General features: G+C 36.7%; 2 protein-coding genes across 2 annotated transcripts; one reads left to right on the forward strand and one right to left on the reverse strand.

Moving 5' to 3' along the window:
• Positions 1–609: 609 nt before the first annotated feature.
• Positions 610–2,232, reverse strand: LOC147508089 (uncharacterized). Its single transcript, XM_086596829.1, has 3 exons — positions 2,110–2,232; positions 1,331–1,887; positions 610–1,252 (listed from the first exon to the last, which is right to left on the reverse strand). Exons 1-3 carry the CDS (start codon positions 2,230–2,232, stop codon positions 610–612), a joined length of 1,323 nt encoding a protein of 440 aa, XP_086452955.1.
• Positions 2,233–4,182: 1,950 nt separating this feature from the next.
• Positions 4,183–23,780, forward strand: LOC147508090 (putative pentatricopeptide repeat-containing protein At3g08820). The gene is made up of 7 exons (XM_086596831.1): positions 4,183–4,262; positions 7,079–7,163; positions 8,244–8,308; positions 13,420–13,591; positions 21,450–21,798; positions 22,022–22,222; positions 23,443–23,780. The coding sequence occupies exons 1-7, from the start codon at positions 4,183–4,185 to the stop codon at positions 23,778–23,780; spliced, it is 1,290 nt and encodes a 429-aa protein (XP_086452957.1).
• The last annotated feature ends 220 nt before the right edge of the window (positions 23,781–24,000 follow it).

Consider the following 24,000-nt stretch of genomic DNA (forward strand, 5'->3'; position numbering starts at 1 on the left):
TTCCACCACAAACGCTATTTTTTCCTGATCTGGCTTGTACATCGCGACCTGATTGTACCCCATTGATGCATCCATGAAGGAGAATATGTTGAACCCCGCCGTCCTATCCACCAACTCATCTACTCGTAGCATAGGATAGCTATCTTTTGGGCACTCGAGATTTACATCCGTGAAGTCCACGCACATACGAACCTTGCCATTCTTTTTAGGTACTGCAACTATGTTGGACAACCAGTCTATGAACTCAACTTCTCGGATTATCCCCACCCCCTTCAATGTCGCGACTTCCTCTCGGATTCCCTAGGCGTATTTAGGTCGAATGTCGAGCATCCTTTGCCTCACTGGTTTAGCGTCTACCTTCATGTGTAATCGGTGACAAGCAAATTCAGGGTCTAACCCAATAACATCCTCTATCGCCCAAGCAAAAACATCTTGATTTTCGGCCAAGAACTGTATCAACTTACCCTTCCACTCCTCTGGCAAACTGGATCCTATCGACGTGAACTTCTCTTCTTCCCCTTTTCCAATATTCACCACCTCAATCTCATCGAACGTCCTTGGTTCCTCTGATAATTCCGCCTCCCCTTCCTCCGAGGTGCACTGAAATTGCTATGCCTGCCTCTTCCTAAGGCTGGAAGTCTCTCCTTCTGGTCTGCGGATCAACCTCTTCACCGTTCCTCGATGGCTGTTCTTGGCAGTTACCTGATCACCGTAGACCTCATACATGCCAGTTGGTGTGGGAAACCGTATCACTTGATAATATGTTGATGGGACTGCTTTCATTTCGTGAATCCACCGCCTTCCTAAAATTGTATTATATTGTGAAGCAGAGTCTACCACCATGAATCGGGCAAAAACCGTCACTGGTCCCGTTGTCACGGGCAACAAGAGTTCCCCCATAGGCTCTGTCATACTCCCATTGAATCCATATAAATTGGTTTGTGAAGGCCGTAGCTGCTTAGGATCGACTCCCATTTCTTCCAAAGCGCCTCTGAATAGCAGATCCACTGCACTTCCATAATCAATCAACACCCTTTTCACCATATAATTTCCCATAGCGACTATAATGACCAATGCATCTTTATGTGGTGAGTCTACTACCCGGAGGTCCGCGCTACTAAATACAATTCGGTCCCTTTCTACTGTTGCCGTAACTTTTTGCCACGATCTATCCGTTCTCTCATTGATCTGCTGTATACTCCCAATCCGCCTTATCCTGTCTCTATGAGCATTGTGACTCAGAACCTCACCGCTGTAAATCACATTGATGGTTCCCAGTATTCTTCCCTAAGGTGGCATGCGCTCCTCATTCTGGGCGCCTCTCACAAACTCTCCCATCCTCCCTTTCTCTACCATCCTCTGAACCAGCCATTTTAGTGCATAACAGTCATTCATCTCATGATTATGCACCTGATGATATGCGCAGAAAGGTTTTTCTGGTATCTCTATTGGCGTGCTTTGCGGTCCATCATACCCCGGAAATTTTTTGATTAGGGGCAAAATCTCACTCAACGGTTTATTCAGTGGTGTCTGTTCCATCTCGCGGTATGGTTTTCTTTCCCTGTACTCCTTTCGAGGGTCTTCCCGACTTCCCTCTGCTCGTGCTCTGTATCCGCGGTATCCCCCGCTTTCTTTTTCTGATGTCTCTGCCCTCTGGTGTTCTCGTTCCTCCTCCAAAGACAGCACTGCCTTCCCTGATCTCCTGGAATCCTTCTGTATGGTATCTTCATATCTTATATACTTCTCTACTCGCGGATACAGCTCGTGTAAGGTCGCGATCACATTCTTTGCCACGGACTGGTGCACTCCTATTCCCGGACGCAAGCCTCTCTCAAATGCTATCACCGCTGTCCTCTTGTCCAGATTTTCAACTTTTAGAGTCTCTACCTTAAACCAGCACATAAATTCCCTAACTGATTCTACCTTTGTCGCACGTTAAATAAAGCCGCGATATCTACCACCCGCTTCTTCTGATGTATGAAGTGATCTATGAACGCCTGCTCCAACTCGTGGAAATTTTTGATGCTCCCTACTGGTAATCTATAGTACCAATCCGACGCCCCTCCTTTCAGGCTAGCCGGGAACATCATACACCGCAGACCATCATACTGAGCCTCCTGCCAAAGAGGCATCTGTTGTCGAAAATGATGGATGTGGTCCGCTGGGTCTCCTTTGCCATCGTACCTCTCGAACCTCGGCTGGGCGAACTGCTTTGTGACCTCCGAGACCCATATGTCATCTGCTAGTGGGTTGTGATTCAACCCTGGCACCACCTGACTGGCCGCTCCTCCGTGGCTCTTCGCTTGCTGGCGGTTCGCCTCCCTGTCGTTGTCTATCATTTCTTGAACTTGTTCTATGGTCAAGCCAGCTACCGGGTTTTCGACAAGATTCAGCCCGGGCTCCTCCTCTCCAAACCCCTCCTTCCTCGGCCTCTTCCTCCGCCTTCTCTTTCTCTCTTCTCAGCTCGTCGTTCTCCTCCCTCAGCCTCTCGATCTTTTCTCGCATCAGTCGTGTTTCCTCCGCTACTTGCTCCTCTTCTCGTTCTTCCTCCTCATCAATCATTGCCTCCGGCGTCGGCTCCTGAACCACAACCCTCTTTGGTCTACCCGCTGCTCTCTTTGGTGCCATTTACAACTTGCTTTTATCTCTCCCCACAGATGGCGCCAAATGTATGAACCCTAAAACACTCTAATTCTAAATCTCCTCCTTTTTTCTCTCTTCCTCACTATTCCTCCTTCTTTTTCTCTCTCCAGCGGCCTCCTTTTCTATTCTCATACTCTTCTTTTTATACCTCTCCCACCCCCTCTCTGGGCCGTCCATCTATCTTCTCATCTCATGGCTCTACTTCCTGCCGTACATATGCCACGTCGCGGTCTAGGGTTCCGCAGTTACGATTCCATACTCCTCCCTTTCCTTCGTTATGTTGCATCTTATCCTCTGTACCGCTGACTTGGTCCAACTTCCAGCACTATATCACTACAGCTCTCTTACACATATTCTTATATACTGTTTTTTCTTTTCGATAACCTTTTCAGTGTATGTATATATGATTCACTGATTCAGAGTCTTTGAGAGAGAAAATTGTTTCAAATTTTACACTACAAAGACGGAAGCACGTAAAGGCAATTGAAACATTTGTTTTCTCCAATAATTTCTTGCTACGGCCGCCTAGACTCTGGGTCAGTTAAAGTCTTAAAGAATTGAGGCAGTTAATAATACTCACAAGAAAACAATGATTCGGCCAAAAAAGGCTAAGTGAGTGTTTGGTTCTCATTTTTTCTTAAAAAGCATTTTTATGAAAAAATATTTATTCTAAAAATAGTTTTTGAATAAACATGTTTGGTTGTGATTTTTCTTAAAAGCTATTTTATCAAATCAGATTTCGCACTATATTTCTAGATATATTTCATCATATCGCGGCATAAAGTACTAAAGTCTAAAACATCCGGGCAATTCATTTGCTTTGAGAGCCCAAAGTGTTTCCCTCAAAGAAAAATAGTTTTTTAACTTGAAAAACAAGTTTTACCTAATTATCATAAAACTAGTTTTTGGGATAAACAATTTTTTTTTTAAATAGAGACCAAACGCATTTATTTTTTCAAAAAATATTTTTTTCACTAATAAACACTTTTTAGCAATAAATAAATAGGATCCAAAGACCCCCTAAACTAACGAGATTCTAATAAAAAAAATAACACTTTCTTGCTATGCATGCTTCAGCAATTCCTAGTTCTCTTCACTTCAGGTATGCATGGTTTTCTCTTTTCCATTTTATTGTCCATGGTATAATTCCGAAATTTGAATGATTTTTCTGATGGGTTGATGGACAAAACAGTAGTGTCTTTATGGAGATTCGTGTGGCGGCACAGGGGGAGGTGATCCATCAAGGTGCGTTCTTCTCTATTCCGAAATTCCGATAAACCCTTAAGTTAATTCTAAAAAAAAAATCATTCATTTGCTTCATTTACATCTATTTTAGTTTTGTTAAGACAGTGAACAAGCTGTGATGCACTTAGAAGTTATAACACTTATAAAAGCATTGTTCAAGAATCAAGACCCAACCTTATTGAGTTTCATTTGTGAAAGCTCACCATGTGACCTCTAATTTTTAAGTAATATGAATTTTGTAATGCACAAAAACAATAGAACATTTTGAGTGGAAGAGGTGAGAAGAAGTAAGTCATGGAAAGTAAAAGTGATAAGGATGAGGGTGTGTACTGTGTAGTGTCATTCACTCTGGATTTCACATTACTTGCAAAGATGTAATGGTCTGTCTTCTTTCTTTTATCATCTTGGAGTTGTATTTAATTTTTCATGTTTCTTTTAATCTTTTAGATGTGGGCTGATTGATTTGAACTAGCATTTACTGTAGATGCCAATAATTGAAATTTTCAATTAGAATTACAAGAAAATTTTAACTCCGAAATTAATTTCTTCTTTACAAAAATATATGGTGGTGTTTAACAACAAATTCATTGTTTTACATGATTGATTGTTTTCGGGGGATTTCTATTAGTATATAGATTGTTTTTTTAGTTGAAAGGTGATTAAATGGGAGTATGAATTCTTTTAGGTTAATATCATTGTTAATTACCACATTGTGTTAGTCATGACTAATTGTCTTTTGTTCGTCAATTTTAATGCATGGGATGCAGTTAGACAAATTGGCAGGGAATTTGTAGGCTGCATGTTAAGAAGTGAAGTGATTATAAACTATATATATATTACTTACTACTACTGCTACTAATAGTTGAACCTGATACTATTACTTACTATTACTTCTTTCTCTGTTTGACTTGGTGCTTTTAAATTTTGTTTTGATTGAAAGGAATTTGAATGAAACCAAGCTCCAGGAAAGTAGCATAGTATTTATAGTAATCAATTACAAAGATAAAAAACTCTTTTAAATGTCATTTCATATAATATCTCAATGACAAGCCATAAATATTGGTTAGATAACAATGAGTATTGGTGTTAACAGAGTACATGTTTCAGGAAATTGTCAAGTACTTCCAAACTATTGGCAAAGTTATGAATTCCCATCAGATCAATGATTTTTTATTTTTTATTATTATCATTTTTTAGGATTTTTGGAGGTGGATGCAGAAAGGCCTATATATATGAATTGGATGTGAATTTGATCCATCGTGGTCATCCCAAAAGTATATATCTAATTCTATAATCTAAAGTTAAATTTATATATGTATGACGTAAGTCTGAATCTAGATATGTCTTTTGTGGTTCTTATTTCAATCAGACCAAGGTGATTAACTCTACAATAAATATGGGATGATTAGAACAAAATGAGCCGTGTATAAAACTTCTTTCTAAGGTGTGCGTGTATGTATGTAAAACAAATTGGTTGGGATTACTTTTTCCTTACAATTGGTTGAATTGATTTGCTTTTGATATGATCCTTTTATTTTACTCTTAATTCAGTGATGTGGTAGTGTGACACACGTCATATAAATATAAGTGCTTCCTTGGCAAACCTTATTTCTTCAAGGTGATGTACTTCTATTTCTTGATTTCCTTTTTATGTGTTGATGATCTGTATGGTGGACTAAGCATTAGCTCTAGAAATGAGTGTAATATTTGAAGTTGTGTGTAAAGAGGGTATGTACTTACTAGCTGAAGTCGAGTAGGTGGGAGTCAACGCTTTTTTATAAAAAAATATGCAACCCATGCACGCTTAATATTGTTCGCAAAACAGACCCATGAACATACCCAATTAATTAAATTTCACAAAACATATGGCAACCACTCACACATATTTCTATTATGATTTGTCATCAAGAGAAAGTCTACTAATATTGCACCCTCATTTTATCTACTGGGGCTTCGAGTATTGGTAGAGAATTTCCTGCTGATGGTCGGGTGTTTATTGGGGTGTCACTTTATTCGAGTGAAATGCTCAAAAAAATAAATTCGTAGTGATGGTTGTGTGAAGAAAATGCGCTCTAGGTTAATTAACCATGATATTTGTTAGCTGAAAATTGTATTATAGGGTTCCAATTGTGGCATATACATGGGTTGTGAATTACCTAATATGACATTATCCATGAAAAAATCAAATTGATGATAAACTCTGTGAGAATTTCCTAGAAATATGAGGTTTTCTTAATTTGTTAGACTCAATTTGATGCCTTATCATGATGGTTGTTTTGAAGTGAATTTCAAAACTTGCATAGTTAATTTTTGGAGAGATTGTAGAGAAGGGTAATTTAAGCGCCTTGGCCACTAATCCGGTCATTGGAAAAGAATACCTTAGATTTTAATCTACCTACAAATAGGAAATGCGGGGTTGATATCAACAAATGGTTGCGGTCTGTTCTTCCCAATTACAAGAAAAAGTATATATCGAATTACTGATGCTTCATTCCTTACTATATATGTTTGGTGCAAAGTAGTAGATGCGTGCTTACACCGTTTTTTTTTTTGTTGAATATAAAGAGGGTGGAACCGAATGGAGATGTTGTGTTTTGTTAACTTAACAAAACAGGGCTGTTTCCTGACTCACGGCTGGGATTCAATTTGAGGGGGTATAAATCAAGGGTTACAATAGTTCCACCAAAGCGTGTGAGTTGGATTAGAAATTAAATGGGATATTAATCATGGAATATTAATCGTGGAAACCTTTATTAGAAGAAACCCTTTCGTTCGCACTCCCAACCCATCGGTGCTCATCGAAACGAAGCGAAGAAGAAACCAATATGTTCTTCTTTCGCCTCCTACTTCTTCTTCTTCCTTGATTACAGCGTGACTACGATTAGAAATGAAAAACCATTGAACAAAAACTGTTCTCTTTTCTTCTCTCTCTCACGCCTCCAAGATAACCCAATTTTAATCTTAAAAGGGACAAGGTGTCATCTTCTTCACCAAATTGAACGCCGGTATCTTTAGTTTTTTTTCCAAAAAAAATAGAGAAAGCTTGCGCGACCCAAATTCATACAGATAAGTTATCTTCAAAACGTTTTTTGCATTTACAAATCATTGTTGTTTATAACACAAACTTCATTTTGACTATACATTTTTCTATTTTTTCAGTTCTTCTTAATTCATTTTTCTGTTTTTTCAGTTCCTTTGGATTTTCCATGCTGTCCAGATGCACACTGCCTCAATTAGTCGCAGGAAGGGTTTTGGCTGACATTTACCTCTTCAAGGTGTGTGTTATACATAAGTTAATAATCTCCTTAAATGTGTTTTGACTATTTTTCACCTGAAAGTCTATTCTGTCATATATTTGAATACCAATAGTCTAAATTGATTGAGATAGTCTTCATCTAATCGAATGTAATAAATGTTTTGTTGAAAGAATTCTTGAAGAAAGTAAAAAATTCCAGGTCTGTCAAAGACCTCACTAAAATTTGTGTTCTCGCCTCTTTTTCCCTGAAAAAATATATCTGTCTTAAGAGGATCGTGACGAGTGCCCACGATGACAGCCGTGAGTTGGATTAGAAATTAATTATATTCTTAATTGTTAAAAAACCATTCGTGTCTCCAAACTTGGTTCTTAAAAGCTTCTTATTTCCACCTTTACAGGTCTTGCTCCACTTCCACAACTCCTTCTAATCTCTTGCTATTGCTTGGTTTGATGATTTTGTGTTGTTAGTTTGCGAGGGAAAGAACAGCTTCCGAGAAATCTAAACCCGTTTGAGGTGAATTTTATTGAACCCGGCCTCTTATTTGTTTTTTCTTTTTGAATTAAGAAATGGGTATCCAAGAAATGTGTACCATTTTTTTAGCTTCGTGCTGGCGTCGTCGCTGGAGCGTTTAATGGCGTTGCTTTGGGGCTGTTTTGAGCTTCATAAAAACTGTTCTTTTGGGGGTTGTTTAAGAAATGGACATCATATATTCTTTTGGCGTTAGTTAGACTTCAACTTTTATAATGGTTGTTTAAGTGTTGTTGTTTAAGAGGCGTCAAAAGATGATTCTACGGTTATACCCACACAGTCAATAACTTGCTAATATTTCACAAAAAAAATTATGAAAATAGGTTGTAATGCTTTCAAATTTCTCTTTTTAATTCTAATGACTATTTCATTCTTCAACTTCAAGAAGGGGGCTTCGAGTATCACTGCTAAAGCTACTCTGGATAGCTCTTTTTAGCGTAGTGCACACCTGATTAGAAAGGGACAATTGGTGCACTCTACTTCTTGGTGTACTCATAATTTAATAATTTATCTGTATATGTCGTTGTCGTATGTTTATGGAGTGTTGTTTATTGTGAAATTTGATTCCAGGAAGGCGAGATTATGAGTAGTGGGCATGTGATGCTTAGGGAGGATATTGAAGCTGTAAATGGTATGTCAGTTTGTGTACAATTTTGTTATTTTGATATGCAAATGGTACACATACAAGTTTATTATCTAGCATAGGTATCGTGTAAACAATCTGTTTATATGACATTGAGCTATCAGGGTTAAAAATTCCAAAGCATAGTACGGATTGAATTAAGAAATGGGTAACAAAGAAATTGTTTCTTCTTAATTGTTTCATTTTTTGAGCTCCACGTATAACTGTTCTTTTAAGTGGCGTGAGACTTCGACTTAAGTGTGGTTGTTTAAGTGGCGTCAAAAAAGGATTTAACAAAATGGTTCTACAATTATACCCACACACGATTTTATCATTGTTCACTTGACAAGTTCTTAGTCATTGGTAGGAATCACTGGAGTTATATTATAGATTCAGAAGGAGAAGAAGGTTAGTAACTTATCTACTTACCAATACCTACTTTCTTCTCTAATTATCGCAAAAAAAAAAGTGTACAAAAAATAATGTTTGTCAATGATATATTTTAACCTATTGATCCTTTATGCCCTGGGACTCCGGGAGTCCTTGCTCATCAATAATAACGGGGAGAAAAAATGAATAAGGAAAAATATACACGAGAGAGCATAAGGACAAGTTAGGGAGTAGAATACTTCTATAGTGTTTATAGTCTTTGTCACTAATTTTTTTATTCAAGTTATAATGCTTAAGATAATTATACTCTTGATACATTCACACATCCCCTCAATACTTTTTATTCAAGTTTGGGGGTAGAATACTTCTAAAGTGTTTATATTGATGGGTATCATTGAACCCTCTTCTCGTTGGGTGAGTTAGGTTGTTTGACATTAATATTATTATGCATGTTGTTGAAATTGTGAGAACCTCTTTAAAGCATGTCAAATTCTTTTATATTCCTTCTTAGATTCCATGTGATGGGTGCTAGACTACATTATTCTTTTAAATGGATTGATATGTTGTATAGAGTTTGAGTTGGTTTGGGACTCAAGTTCACATATAAGTATAGCCTAATGTCCTTTGATTTTGGATATGGGTACCCCAAAACGTTATTCCATTCTAGACCATTTGAAAGATGGATTAAAATTTGGGTAGCTTCGAGTCTTCTTCTTGCTCTTTTATTAGAGCTCCTCATTAATCCGTAAACTATTAAGTTACTCAAAGATTTATTTCTTACAATTTGTACAAGTTATGCTTATTTCTTGCAAACATTTAAGTTGATTTGTTTCATGCCTATTGCGGTCATATGCCATGTTCAAGTTTTGGAGGATGCTAACTTCTCATTATCAGGGTATATAAGCTCTCCTTTATATGATACTTCTTATCTTTTATTATTTTGCTATGGTTTAGTGGGTAACTAGGGTGTTATTGATTCCAAAAAGAAATGGGGAAATGGGGGGTGTCCCTAACTGTCATGACATATGAGTTGTTAGTTTGTAGGACAGATCTGTGAAATATGCATTGAACTAATCAAGGGAGCTCAAAGCTTTGGCAATAATGAAAGAAATTAAAAGTTGCATAATTGATAGCTAAAATAGCATGAGTGCTGGAGTGATGGAGTGATGGCTTTTGCTAGAAAGGGATGGTTTGAAATATCTTTATGTACTACAAGCAATGAACAACAATTGCTTAAAACCTTTTTTTTTATACTTTGTTGTTGTTCCCCTTGGATGGTCCTTGTGAAACAGTGAGAGTGGATTAAAATACATACTATATATCTAATATTTTCCTAATTTACTACATTTCATATTTTGTTTGATCCTCCCTATGATATTGTTAGGAGTTTGAATATTATTAAGTGATCGCCCTTACATTTCCAATTATGCCCAAAACTCCTGAGTTTTGACTCAGTTTTTTAACTAATATGTTGTGCTTAATCTTTCAATCTTTAGGGTCAAGGCTAACGTTTAAGGTTCATAGTCAATTACATGTTTTGGGCTGCTTTTATGTTGTAATATTTATTTTTTCAACCGTTGCAATGGAATGTTGTTTTTCCGTACTAAGTATGTCTTTTGTGTTTCAAGATTAGCTTTGCATTGGATTAGCTGAACGAATGTGAACAGAGAAGAGGTTCCAAGATTGAATTGTCATTTGCGAATTGGGAGGGTTTGTTAAATACTTTCTTGAATATGACCAGAGAAAGACAATACGATATTTTTCTAAAATCATTTATGTTGTAGTTATTTAAAAAGCAATGTAGAAGTTTGTTATTGAAGTACTTTACCCATGATATTATACGACAGCTCTTATCGTATAGAACAAATGAATTGGAATGTTTATTCCTTCAATTATTTTTTTACTTTTGACAGCACTGTAAGAAATTTTAAAAATTCCATGCCGAAGGCACGGGCACTAGCTAGTAAATAAATAATGCATAGTAGCGTGACAAGTCTTCAATAAATACTTCTCATTCTATTACTCTAAAGACAATTCAATACTACTAAGCAATATAAAGAGGACGTAGAGAGAAACCCAGAACAAGTAACTGAGAGAAAATAACAGAGATGCATCATGCTTTCTTCCCTTGCTTTTTCATCTTTTTACTTCCACAAGATGTTCTACTCAACAACCAGGTATGTCGGTAGTAAAATTTTCATTATCGTAGCAAATTATTGTTGGGTACTGCATGAATTTCTCAGTAATTATATTGTTCACTTATTTTGTTCTGCTCTTTGGAATAGATTCCGACTAAGTTATAATTTGAATTCATTATACATTGTCTTTATGGCAGGTGATATAGTGAGAAAATAAGGCCACTGACTCATCTGAAAGGTAATTTACAAAAATCGTATCTGGTATTGACTAAATGGTTGAGAACTGAAAATATGTGTTGTAGTAGTGAGAGCACTTGCAATCCCATTAAGGATCTTTGTACGTCCAGGTATTTATGATTTCTCCATTTTACAAAGTGAGCCAAAAAAACATAATAAAATGTAAACTGTGGGCACCTGCACACCCTAATCATCCCCCCTCCCCCACCACCACAAAAAAAAAATAGTAGTTTAGTCATTGGGTATTTTGTTTTCCTAAGCTGCAAAACTTTGCTACGGTGCTATGCCACCACAAGTGTAATGTGTTTTTCAATCATTTGTTTTATTCGAGATTTACTAATTGGGCTGGGTTTTTACTAACTTGAGAGCATCTAATCAAAACTTCTACTTTCGTCAATTATTTTCTTTTTTATTTTTGCAAAACCCTTACTCAAAAACTCGCATGTCAAAAGTTGCTTGTATAATTGATCATTGAAAAGCTCTAATCTCTTCTTCCTGCAATTTCTATTATTTCTACAATCCCTAAATTCATAAATTTTAATTCACAATTAATACCCTTCATCCCTAATTCGAAAATCTTCAACATAAATTGGAGATGAGTGATTGAATGATTGCTTAGTGATAAACCCCCAAAACTATGCAAATAACCCCTTAATAGCATTTGGTTTGGGTCAATAATGTATTTAATAAATAGGTATAATAATGGTTTTCATGCTTTTGCTGGTTTCGACACGTAAACGATGAAATTTCAACAAAATCAGCATTTGGAAAGCTAATTGGAAACAAAGTCTTTATATCAAGTCCAAAAGAGGCCCATTGAAAGCTTAAAATGATCATATTCAAGCCCAAGAAGCATGGTCAAAATGGTCAATTCTGAGTCAACCCTGGTCAAACCTTGCAGAAAAGACAACGAAACTTTAGAAAATCGTATATTTTCAAAACAATTAGCGCAGCGAGCTTTACGCAATAGTGTATAGCTTCTATAAATTAACTCGGTTGAGAATTAAAATAGGTTCGAACCAAAACAAAGTAAAAATCCAATAACTATTCACCATGGTCAAGTGGAAGCTTATGTGTTTTTCCACTTTCTCCACTTAATAAGTGCATATACAAACCACTCTTAATTATTTATCTTGTAATGGGAATTACTATTCACCCACTTTCTCCACTTAGATTAAATTAAGAAATAGTAATTTTCATTATAAAAGTAGATTAATTTGTAACCTTTGGATTGAAAAGATGAGATGTAATCTTGGCCACCCATTTCATTATTTTGTAACTATTGTGTGAGCCATATTCATGACCACGAACATCATAGGTAAGAGGAGCGAGAGAGAGACAAGTGGGTCTCGTATGGTATTGGGCCAAAGGGATGGGCCCAATGACTTTGACTTAGAGAAAGAAGGAAAGGAGGGAATATTGGGCCTTTTATGGTATTAGGCCCAATGGATGGGCCCAAGATCATAGGGTCCAAGGACTTTGACCTAAAAGGAAGGAATGGGGCAAAAAAAGAAAAGGAAAAAGGAGGAAAAGATAGGGCGGCAGAGAAGGGAGAGGAGGAAGACATTGGAGGTTAAGGGGTAGGAATTGGGCTCATACAATGGCACCGTCTATGGGGAACGAGTAGATAAGTGGATAAGTGAAGCAGATAGGATGAGGAAGAGGGAGGTTGTGAATGTTGTTTGGGGGTCAACCGAAACCATAAAAAGGTTGTCTCAACAGATCTTGATAGTGGGGGTAGCGAAATGGAGCAAAATTCCAACCCCAATAGTATAATAAACTTGCTCTATTTAAGTCTTACCACTTCTTCTCCTTTTCTGGAACAGTACAATAATTTGGAAGTTTCTGCATGTTCTTTTCCAACAAATGGTCAATGGTTTCTAGCAAACCAAGCTTAGTTTGAAGCATCCAAATCAAGTACCAATTACACTTGTATGCAGATTCTGGGGGTTCTCTTCTTTTTTCTTGTTCCACTGAAGTTTTTAGCATTATTTTTAGTTCTGATGATGGAATACGGTTCTTCTTTGAAGTTTTCAAGTTAGAATACAGATTTGGGAGGTGGGATTTTCATGTTTCGTAATTTGGCAGCATTTGGTAGCATGTTATTGTTGTTTTCGATATGGGTTCTGGGGTTTAAGGTTTTATATCTTGATTGCTACTACAGTGAGACAATTCAATTTTACACTCTAATGAGAAAAGAGGGGTTGGCCCCGAACAATATGATTTTTCCTTTTGTGTTAAAGGTGTGTGCTAGGCTTTCTGATTTTCAACTTGGGGTGAAGATTCATACTCATGTTTTGAAAGTGGGTTTGGACTTTCATGTTCTTGTTAAAACTAGTTTACTTTGTATCTATGCTAGATGTGGATGTTTAAATGAAGCTCATAGACTGTTTAATGAGATGCCAACTAGAAATGTTGTTTATTGGACTGCTATCATTAGTGGATATATTAAGGCTGTAAGATTAAGTGAGGCAATTGACTTGTTTAAAAAGATGTTGGAGATGGAGTTGATGCCAGATAGTTTTACCCTTGTACGTTGATAATAGAAAATTTACATTAACTAAGTATCTATGCGTAAACACAAATAATCAATTAACTAAATAAGTGCTTAGATCAATATTTCTACTCTCAAATAATGAAGTAATATATAAAGAGTACGGATTCGTTCCACACATAAACTATCAAGACATAAATAGAATTCAACTAATCAAACAAAACGAACAATGATGAGGGTAATATGTGATGTGAAAACAGTAAATAGATGATGCTAAAACAGTGTTTATAATGATGAGAAGAAGATATAGAAAAGGTTAATCCACCACGCAATTCGATTGATCATTCGATTGATTATCGAATTGCCTATTGATCCCTAGTGAACACCAAGTCCTCTCGGATCAAGGCTTCACTAGCATGAGAGTTTATCTCCACCACAAATCTCTTTGATGGTGGCTCTAAACTCTAGTTCAACTCTTATAGTTTTTATCTCTAAACAACCATGAGAATCAAACTTGAAGTTCTTTGCAAAACAATAACTAGCCTACTAACTAATCATCCTCACATGGCTTCATAAACCTCCTCTAATGAAGGTTTAGCCTTGAATCATTATACTATCATTTCTAAAACAAGAACAATCAAAACAAGTCATTATTGAATAACTAATTAACTTTATTAATCTAATTTACAATAGTCTAAGATTCAACAACTAATAAAAACTAACTAACTTGTTCTAATTTAACAATAGTCTAATTTAACTTGTTCTAACAACTAATAAAATTGACAACTAACTAGATTAATCTATAAAAACTAATTTAATGAATTAAAACTAAGTATTTTGATCATTCACTAATTAAAAACTAACTAACTACTAATTCTCTAACTAAAAACTAAGTAACTTAATAACTAAGCTTTGGTCTCTTGATATAGAAGAGACCAGATCCACAAATTCGTGCATGGGCTGAGGAGCCATATTTTGGGCCGGAAAATCGAGCCTAAAACCTCATTACTTCAGCCACAAAGGTGTTTTCAGTTGGAATTGACTTCAACAGCCTTTTTGTCCATTTTTACTCCTCTAATTGGGTTAAGACTTAGACCATTAGAAATCTCTTTCCGAGCCGATCGTTTTGACATAAGATAGGCCCAATTCTGAGGTCTAAGTCCAAAGATACGGCCTTTGGAAGTTTAGCTGACTTTTGTGCGCTATTTCTGCCTGCGTTGAGTTTGACTTTTCAGCTTTGACCGGGCTTTAAAAAGGCTTTTTCTCCTTGAATCTTGGCTTTTAATCATAGAACTTCTTAGCAACCAACCTTTGCTACTTTATCTCGCAAAAGGGATGCATTTCTGCACGTATTCGACTCCAATGCCTGAAATACATAAGAACACGATAACAATACTAACTCTTACTTATTAATCACATAATTGGTCTAAAAGTAATATTGTTAAGGGGTTAAAACTACAATTTTTGGCTCTTATCAAACCACCCCCAAACAGCATTTTGCTTGTCCTCAAGCAAATATGAGAAATTAGAATAAGTGACCAAAAATGGAGTTCTAGCTAATCTCGTTTTAGCCGAGAGTGCGATTGCATTGACCATATGCAACAAGGCCTTAAACCACTAGGAATTCCCCTAGTGGACGAGTTTTAACCCTCGTGAGAGTTTTCAGTGAAGGTACTCACAAACTTCATCTATACTACAACGACTAAGAAATAAAATTGTTGTTTCCTTATTTATTCTCAAATATCTATACATCTCACTAGCAATGAATACAGAATAATCAATTTGAAACCTAAGCTAATATATGAATAATAATCAAATCATCTTAAGATAAACAATTATACAATGAACTATGATATGAAATGCAATGGCAGGTCCGTTTCTGAAACTTTTGGGTAGCGTGCCTAAGTAGGTTCTCACAAGGAATGTGTCAAAACACATAACACTATGATTTTTCCATTCAAGTTTGCTAACTCCAGTGTGCAGTGGGCACACGTTTTCTCACAATCTCAATGACAATCCAAGGAAGCCGAGGTCAATCAAACACATCTACCACTTACTATCACACCAACATATTCCGAATTGAGCTAAAGGTCTTTATTAGGTGATACGGGGTGTAGGTATTGGTTAAAGAAGGAAGGAAATGGATATTCAAAAAGGCAAGTCTGAGAAAATATGGTCTTCATATTATGTAACTAGAGAAAACCTTGTTCTTTTGCTTCTACACTTTGTTTCCATCCTTAGCCTTTTTTTTTTTTCTTTTTCCTTGGCTTTTGACTCCTTTGATTCTATTTTTGGAGTTTTTATTTTATTTTTATTTTTATTTTCTTTTCTTTGGATGGAAACTTCTTTTCTTTTTCTTTTCTAAAGCAACTAACTAATTTTTGTTTACACAGGTTTTTCTCTTCTCTTTTCTTCACTCATCCTATTTCTCATACTTATCCAGATAGGTAGGTTGATTTATTTTTTTTATTTTGTTTTATTGGGTAAAGGATTTGTGGTTTGTGAAAGGCTCAGTGGGGCGACTAGTGGATAATAAATTTCATATCGGTGTGAATTTCTGGCTATATCGATCCAAAGAGGGCCTAAATTCTCGCTTAGGATATGGTGTAGTAATCCAGCAAGTGGATGTGTGATTTCTCTACTCTGATTTGACTTCTCCCTTGTGTTATCACTCAGATATTTCACTCTTATGAGGCTTTTAGGCTAGATGCTCACAGGATATGTATTAAGTACTCTAACCTAGGTCTCAGAAAAATACTACCAAATACAATCAAAGATGCTCATGCAAGATGTTCTTAAAAAGATGCAATGACTATTACCTACGTATTAATCTATGTTTCAAAAATTAAATCCTAATTCAAGTACTACGTGGGATTTCTAGACTAATATCATCATGGAGAAGGGAACAATATTATTATCATTAAGTGCCTAGTATAAACAATATTTATGATTTTTAATTTTTTATAAAGAAAAGTGCGTAATTTACATCCTAAAAGTGCCTAATTTTTGCAAATATTTCTATCCCACCCCCAAACAATTGAACGCTTTGTCCTCAAAGTGTAAAGAGATAAGGAAATAATTTACCATAGGAACGTGGCAAAAATTGGCAGTACCTGTAACAGAAATATTGTAAAGATGATATGATAATATGAAGCACAATTAAACTGTTACGTACTAACTAACATCAACTCTACTAAAGTAAACATGATAGACAAAGGGTGGCAAAATGTTTTGAAATGTTAGACCAAAATATGCCACCCCCAAACAAAATTTGAAAACTCTTTTTAAGTTTGAAAAATTTTATGGCTTATACTCCATTAATGTGGTATTTTACAAAAAAAACTTGAGTCTTTTAAAGTCAGATTCCCTAGACTTAATGTGGGGTCGTTTTAAGTTAGATTCTCCTAGATTATGCACACCCCCAAACAAGTAAGAAACTGGGGTGGCACAAAATGGATGATGCGTGGTCAACTATAAACTAATACTCGAAAGAGTTGGGGGTCTAGCCATAAAAACATGATACTAAAAGCACCCCCAAACAGAATGAAGTTGTATAATTGGAAGCAAACATGTAGAAGAATTAATGAAAACTTATCCAACCCATCAAAGAACATATGCAAACCATCATGTTGTAGCTGTTTTAAAGAGTTAGAATAACCTAAAAGATGAATTAGTGATATTTTAGGTGAGAAGGGAATGAAGTATGGATTCTGATGTCTTTCATGAGGCTCAGATGAGGAAAAATAAGACAAATTAGGTTTCTCACTACACTCGGTCAAAGCTTGGCTCTCAACTACAGGAATGGTGTACTCATGGGATTGTGTGCTAGGCAAACACTCTTCACCGTTAAGGTTGAAAAAATTATAAAGGGTCTCTGAGGCAATTGGCTCAAGTACAAATTCGAGGTTCCTCTGAAATGGTGGGTGAATGTATGGCTTAGTTGTGGTAGATGGTTGGATTTTAGGAGGTGGTAACTCAGGTGGTTGGTGGTCAGTTGGTGGTTCATCAGTTGGTTGATCCTCACACGCTCTTAAGAAATCATAGAAATCTTTATCTAGCTTAGCTGAATCCATAAAGTTGTGGTTCGTGGCTTTATCTTTAAGAAATTCATCTATTTCTTCCATTGGTATTACCTCAACTGCCAAACCAAATTGAGATTCATATTGCGATAAAGAAGTTACTTCCTTTAATTCCTACACATGACCTTGTTCATGCCTTAGATTAGAATTGTTGATTTCTATTTCCTCACTCTCATCCTCTAAAACAATATAAGTTTCCTCAATGACTTCATGGTCATCCGACATAAGTCCTAAAGAGTCGTCTTCAAGAATTCCCTCATCCAAGTAGTGTGTGGAGTTAATACAATGGTTAATGGGAGAGTCATGGGAAGGTAATGGTTCATGAAATTCAGGGTAGGTCTTAACTAAGTTGAATGGTTTGGTTATGGGAATAGGTTGTTCTACTTGTATGTCGATCTCTGACAAGGTTGAAAGTTCTTTGTTAGGTGAGGGGACCATGAAAATCATTTGGGCTAGATTCTGAAGCATAGTTTGGGTTTTGGCATTTTGTTCTCTAAATGATTTTTCATTGTTGGCCATTTGTTCCCTAAATGTTTGTTGTGAGTCAGTCATTTGTTGGGAAATTTGGTCTAGGAAGGGAGGCGAGCTAGATGGGTGGGTGATTTCTGGCATGGTGGAAGGTTCTGGCGTAGGTGAGGTTAGCATCAATCTTGTCCGTTCTAAGTTCTGAAATATTATTTTGTTTTGGGCCATTATTTTGTCAAATGACGTTAGCGGAGGGGAAGCTTGGTGGTGTGGTTCTGGTTGGTATGGTGTTTGATAGTCATAGTTATTGGCATTTAAGTGACTCTGGTTGATCTCGTACTGTGATGGGTTAGGTTGACTAGAAAACTCTTGATTGTATTAGTTACTATGAAAATTTGAAATTTGAGGCTCATAATTATTATTATATCCTATAGTAGGTCCAAACTCTTGGTATGATGGGCACTGAGAAGCCCAATGGTAAGGACTACCACAGCATGAACATGGTAAAGGGTTTGCATAATAACCACATGATTGTTGGTCTACATATTGATATGCCATATTCGTTTTTTAAAAAAATATTCTAGGACAATTAATATGCAAATGAAACTCTAACTATAGATTCCTAGATAGGCATGTGCGTTGACGTTTACGAAAAAGAAGCCTGATTATACTAGAATTAAACTCCTCTGACAGAAGAACGAGGAGTGGAAGAAGGAGTACCTGAATGCCTCCTTGCTACGCGTTTGAATAGTGTCTTGTATACGCGATCTTAGTGTATTCAAGAAGATAGAAACACTTAATAAATTGAATAAACGAAAGTTTGAACTAACCTGTAAAGATCGGGCTGTTCAGAAGAGGGAGAGGGGTGCACTCAGAATTTGCTTGTGAAAGGCGCAGGTCGCGCTCGTGCCTGAGGCGATTTCCAGTGAGTCGAGTGCGGGGGGTGCTCAGAATTTTCCTGTGAAATGCGCAGGTCACGCTCGTGCCTGAGGCGATTTCCAATGAGTTGAGCGCGGGGGGCACTTTGCCTGACATGGGCGCAGGTCGCGCTCTTGCCTTTGGCAATGTCCAGTAAGTTTAATGTGCTCCAAAATATTTGAAATTTTTACAATTGTTTTCTAAGACGTCTATCAAGTAGCCTGTATAATTTCAGATCAATTGGAGCTATGTAAGTCTTTCTACTACCCTTCAAAGTTTGTGAAACAGTCTTCGGACACAATAAAACAACCGAATGGTTAACCAATCAAAATAGAGCCAAAAATCGCCAACATTTTACTGGAGACTCCTGACAGATCCTACATATTCCTGTACAAATATTAGAGCAATTGGAGTTCTACAAACCCTCCTTATAGGCTGGTGTTCTAGAAATTAAGTGTTTGCAAAACTGCAGAAACACACTGAAAACAATCCACTAGTTAGGTAGTCAAAACAAATCAAAAACTCGTCCAATTTTTACTGCAAACTCTTGACTTATGATAGATACTCTTGTAAAAAATTTAAAATTTGTGGAATAGCGTAAGTAACCCTACTCATCTGTTTTTCAAGAACTTACGGTTTGAAAACTGAAATGCAACACTATAAAGATCGTATTAGTTCTCTAGGTAAAACAACTAGGAAAAATCTGAACATATTACAGTAAATCAATAACACCTTAAGGATTACGTCTGTAAACTTTCACAATTTTTCGAAATTTACAAATACCTTTACTGCAGTGTTTTCCTCTGTGAATCCGCAGCCCCTATGCCTAAAACAGTGAACAGTACCGAAAATACAAGAAATAAGAATGAAAAATTAAAAGTGTGGGTGAGTTGAGAATGGGGGATTGCCCCTTGGATTCAAGCAATTGAATTCTTATCCTAAAAGAGTTTAAGATAGCAGCGGCGCCATTTGATAATAGAAAATTTACGTTAACTAAATATCTATGCGTAAGCACAAATAATCAATTAACTAATTAAGTGCTTAGATCAATATTCCTACTCTCAAATAATGAAGTAATATATAAAGAGTACGAATTTGTTCCGCTCATAAACTATCAAAACATAAATAGAATTTAACTAATCAAACAAAAGGAACAATGATGAGAGTAATATGTGATGTGAAAACAGTAAATAGATGATGCTAAAACAATGTTTATAATGATGAGAAGAAGATATAGAAAAAGTTAATCCACCACGCAATTCGATTGATCATTCGGTTGATTATTAAATTGCCTATTGATCCCTAGTAAACACCAAGTCCTCTCGGATCAATGCTTCACTAGCATGAGAGTTTAGCTCCACCACAAATCTCTTTGATGGTGGCTCTAAACTTTAGTTCAACTCTTATAGTTTTTATCTCTAAACAACCATGAGAATCAAACTTGAAGTTTTTTGCAAAACAATAACTAGCCTACTAACTAATCATCCTCACATGGCTTCATAAACCTCCTCTAATGGAGGTTTAGCCTTGAATTATTATACTATCATTTCTAAAACAAGAACAATCAAAACAAGTCATTATTGAATAACTAATTAACTTTATTAATCTAATTTACAATAGTCTAAGATTCAACAACTAATAAAAACTAACTAACTTGTTCTAATTTAACAATAGTCTAATTTAACTTGTTCTAACAACTAATAAAATTGACAACTAACTAGATTAATCTATAAAAACTAATTTAATGAATTAAAACTAAGTATTTTGATCATTCACTAATTAAAAACTAACTAACTACTAATTCTCTAACTAAAAACTAAGTAACTTAATAGCTAAGTTTTGGTCTCTTGATATAGAAGAGACCAGATCCACAAATTCGTGCATGGGCTGAGGAGCCATATTTTGGGCTGGAAAATCGAGCCTAAAACCTCATTACTTCAGTCCACAAAGGGGGGTTTTCAGCTGGAATTGACTTCCACAGCCTTTTCGTCCATTTTTACTCGTCTAATTGGGTCAAGACTTAGACCATTAGAAATCTCTTTCCGAGCCGATCGTTTTGACGTAAGGTAGGCCCAATTCCAAGGTCTGAGTCCAAAGATACGGCCTTCGAAAGTTCAGCTGACTTTTGAGCGCTATTTCTGCCCGAGTTGAGTTTGACTTTTCAGCTTTGACCGGGCTTTAAAAAGGCTTTTTCTCCTTGAATCTTGGCCTTTAATCATAGAACTTCTTAGCAACCAACCTTTGCTTCTTTATCTCGCAAAAGGAATGCATTTCTGCACGTATTCGACTCCAATGCCTGAAATACATAAGAACACGATAACAGTACTAACTCTTACTTATTAATCACATAATTGGTCTAAAAGTAATATTGTTAAGGGGTTAAAACTACAGTTTTTGGCTCTTATCATACGTCTTCTCTCTGCTTGTTCTCAGTTAGGGGATTTGAAAACTGGGGAATGGATACATAGTTATATAAGGGAGATGGGAATGGGAATGAATGTCTTTGTTGCTACTTCTTTGTTGGATATGTATTGCAAGTGTGGAAGCATGGAGAGACCCCGTGGTGTATTTGATGAGATGGTCGACAAGGATTTAGTCTGTTGGGGTGCAATGATAAATGGCTACGCTTCTAATGGACTCCCTAAAGAGGCTCTTGAACTGTTTTCCCATATTCAAAGGGATAAAGTTAAACCTGATTGTTTCACCTTCGTCAGAGTTCTTTCAGCTTGTGCAAGGTTAGGAGCGCTGGAATTAGGGGAGAAGTTTAGGAGCGATGGAATGGGCTAGTTCAGTTTTTGGATAATTTTAAAGGGAAAGCAGATGATTTCAGACATGGGTTTTGTTCAAGTATTGAGGTTTGTGGCATACGTTATTCAAAGATTTCATCTTGCAAGGTTGGTATATTGAATTTGTTAGATAACTCAGTTCCTGATTTGAAGAATCTAGTGAGGAATAAAGAGATTTCTATTGTAGTTGAGGAAACATCTATTCTAATGAATCCGTAGACAACAAAGAAGAAAAAGGAGTGGAAGAAGAATTTGGTGATGAGTACAAGGAAGATGAAGATATGGATTTACAGGCATTAAGGAAAGCCGTTAGGATTCAAAGGGAACGTGTGTGTAAGGCATGTTTAGAACTAGAGAAAGAAAGGTTGGCAGCGGCATCATCAGCCAATGAGACAATGGTGATGATTGTGCGACTTCAAAGTGAAGTAAGTTCAATACAAATGCAGGCTAACCAGTACCAAAGGATGGCTGAGCAAAAGCAGCTTCACGACCAAGAAGTGATGCATTCATTGCGCTGGATTGTATTAAAACAGGAATCAGAGAGGGACATTTTAGAAAGCCCATTTGAACTTATGTAAGCAAGGGCGGATGATAGACTGGAAAGCAGGGGACAAAAATGGACTGAAAGGCATTGACTGTACACCAAATTATTTTATTGAAATTCAGAGAAGAAGAAGGGACTTGAAAAGGGTAGATGTAGATGGAAGTGATGTGTGGGTTCTAGAAATAACTGGAAATTTCTATTTCCATTTTTGAATGGTTGCATGTTTCGGCGTTGATGCAAATGTTGAATTCTATTCTGTAATGAAAACCAGATTTGGGGCTCCTTAATTCGTGGGACGGTGATTGAAGTTACTTATTCAGCTGTTGTCCTAATCCGAACCCTTCAAGAGAAAATCCAATAGCAGTTGTTCGCATTTAATTTGTTTGAGTTATTGTCGCTCACCGTGCAGAGCTAAATGTTCTCTAGCTCAATGCAGCGACTAGGGGGAGTTGAATTCGACTTATATATCAGAGGTGGAGAGATGTTTGAACGTTTGCGCGGACAACCTACATCGCAAGTAACTTGACTAGTAAAATCAGAACTGGTATCCGCTGGTGTGTGCAAGAAGTTCTTGAAGTACCCACTGTCAGTTCGTCAAAGAAGTTCTTGAAGTACCACCTCCATACTAGATATAAAGAAAAACACACTTTATAGCAAGAGCTTTTGGAAAAGTAGAAGAGTCTTTAGCACGAGAAGTGGTGTAGTAGTATCAAGTCTTTTCCCAATGGATTCATGGGCACCCACCGGTGATTTGATTCTCAGAGTATAGCTTCATGACTCTTTGTTGTTGCTTCTCTCTTTCAATATACTAGTTTCTTATACGCCATCACCGCATCGGATACTGCTCCAAAGCTTGCCCTCTTGGATTCTACTTCTTACTCGCTTTTTTAGTTGGGGTTACAACTACTCGATCTTTAAAGTGTCAGAGTGAGTGGTTGATGAATTACTTGGATGAGAGAAACATTAGCTGGAAATGCAACAATGGCGCTTCTAGTTCGAAATGATTAGAGGGGTGGATCAGTTCGAGGTAGCAGAGTGGGAGCCGATGGCTATTATTGCTGTCATGTTCACTACCATTTTCACTACTTTGTAGCAGGTGTCCTTTTTACTGCTCCGCGGCATGGAAGATGCAGTCACGGCTATTTGAATGTTTATGGGTTTGCAATAGATACCTCAATTTGTAAAGCACTTGTTGATATGTACTCAAAGTGTGGTAGGATAGATTTTGCAAAGGAGGTTTTTAACAGGATGCCAAAGCGTGATATCATCTCGTGGAATGCTATGATAGCTGGGTATGGAATTCATGGTCTTGGTAGGGAGGCACTCTTGTTATTCCACGATTTGCAGAATGAGGGTCCGAAGCTAGACTATGTTACTTTCATATGTCTCCTATCAGCTTGCAGCCACTCAGGCCTTGTTCTCCTCCTAGCTTAAGCAACACAAAACAGCGCGTCCTTTCAATGTTTCTCGTTTTATCTTTATGATGTGTTCCTGACTTTGCTTATTTTTGTCTTTGTCTTTCATGACAACAAGTGGGAGAATGGTTTGAGAATTACGTAGCTTCATATACTATGGTACTTTTATGCCTTTTGTGTAGTGTGCAGTTACATAACTTTCAAGATCAGACAAGTACGAGTGGAATTACATCTCCATT

This window comes from Coptis chinensis, chromosome 3, assembly GCF_015680905.1.
Source record: "Coptis chinensis isolate HL-2020 chromosome 3, ASM1568090v1, whole genome shotgun sequence".
NCBI classification, from domain to species: Eukaryota; Viridiplantae; Streptophyta; class Magnoliopsida; order Ranunculales; family Ranunculaceae; genus Coptis; species Coptis chinensis.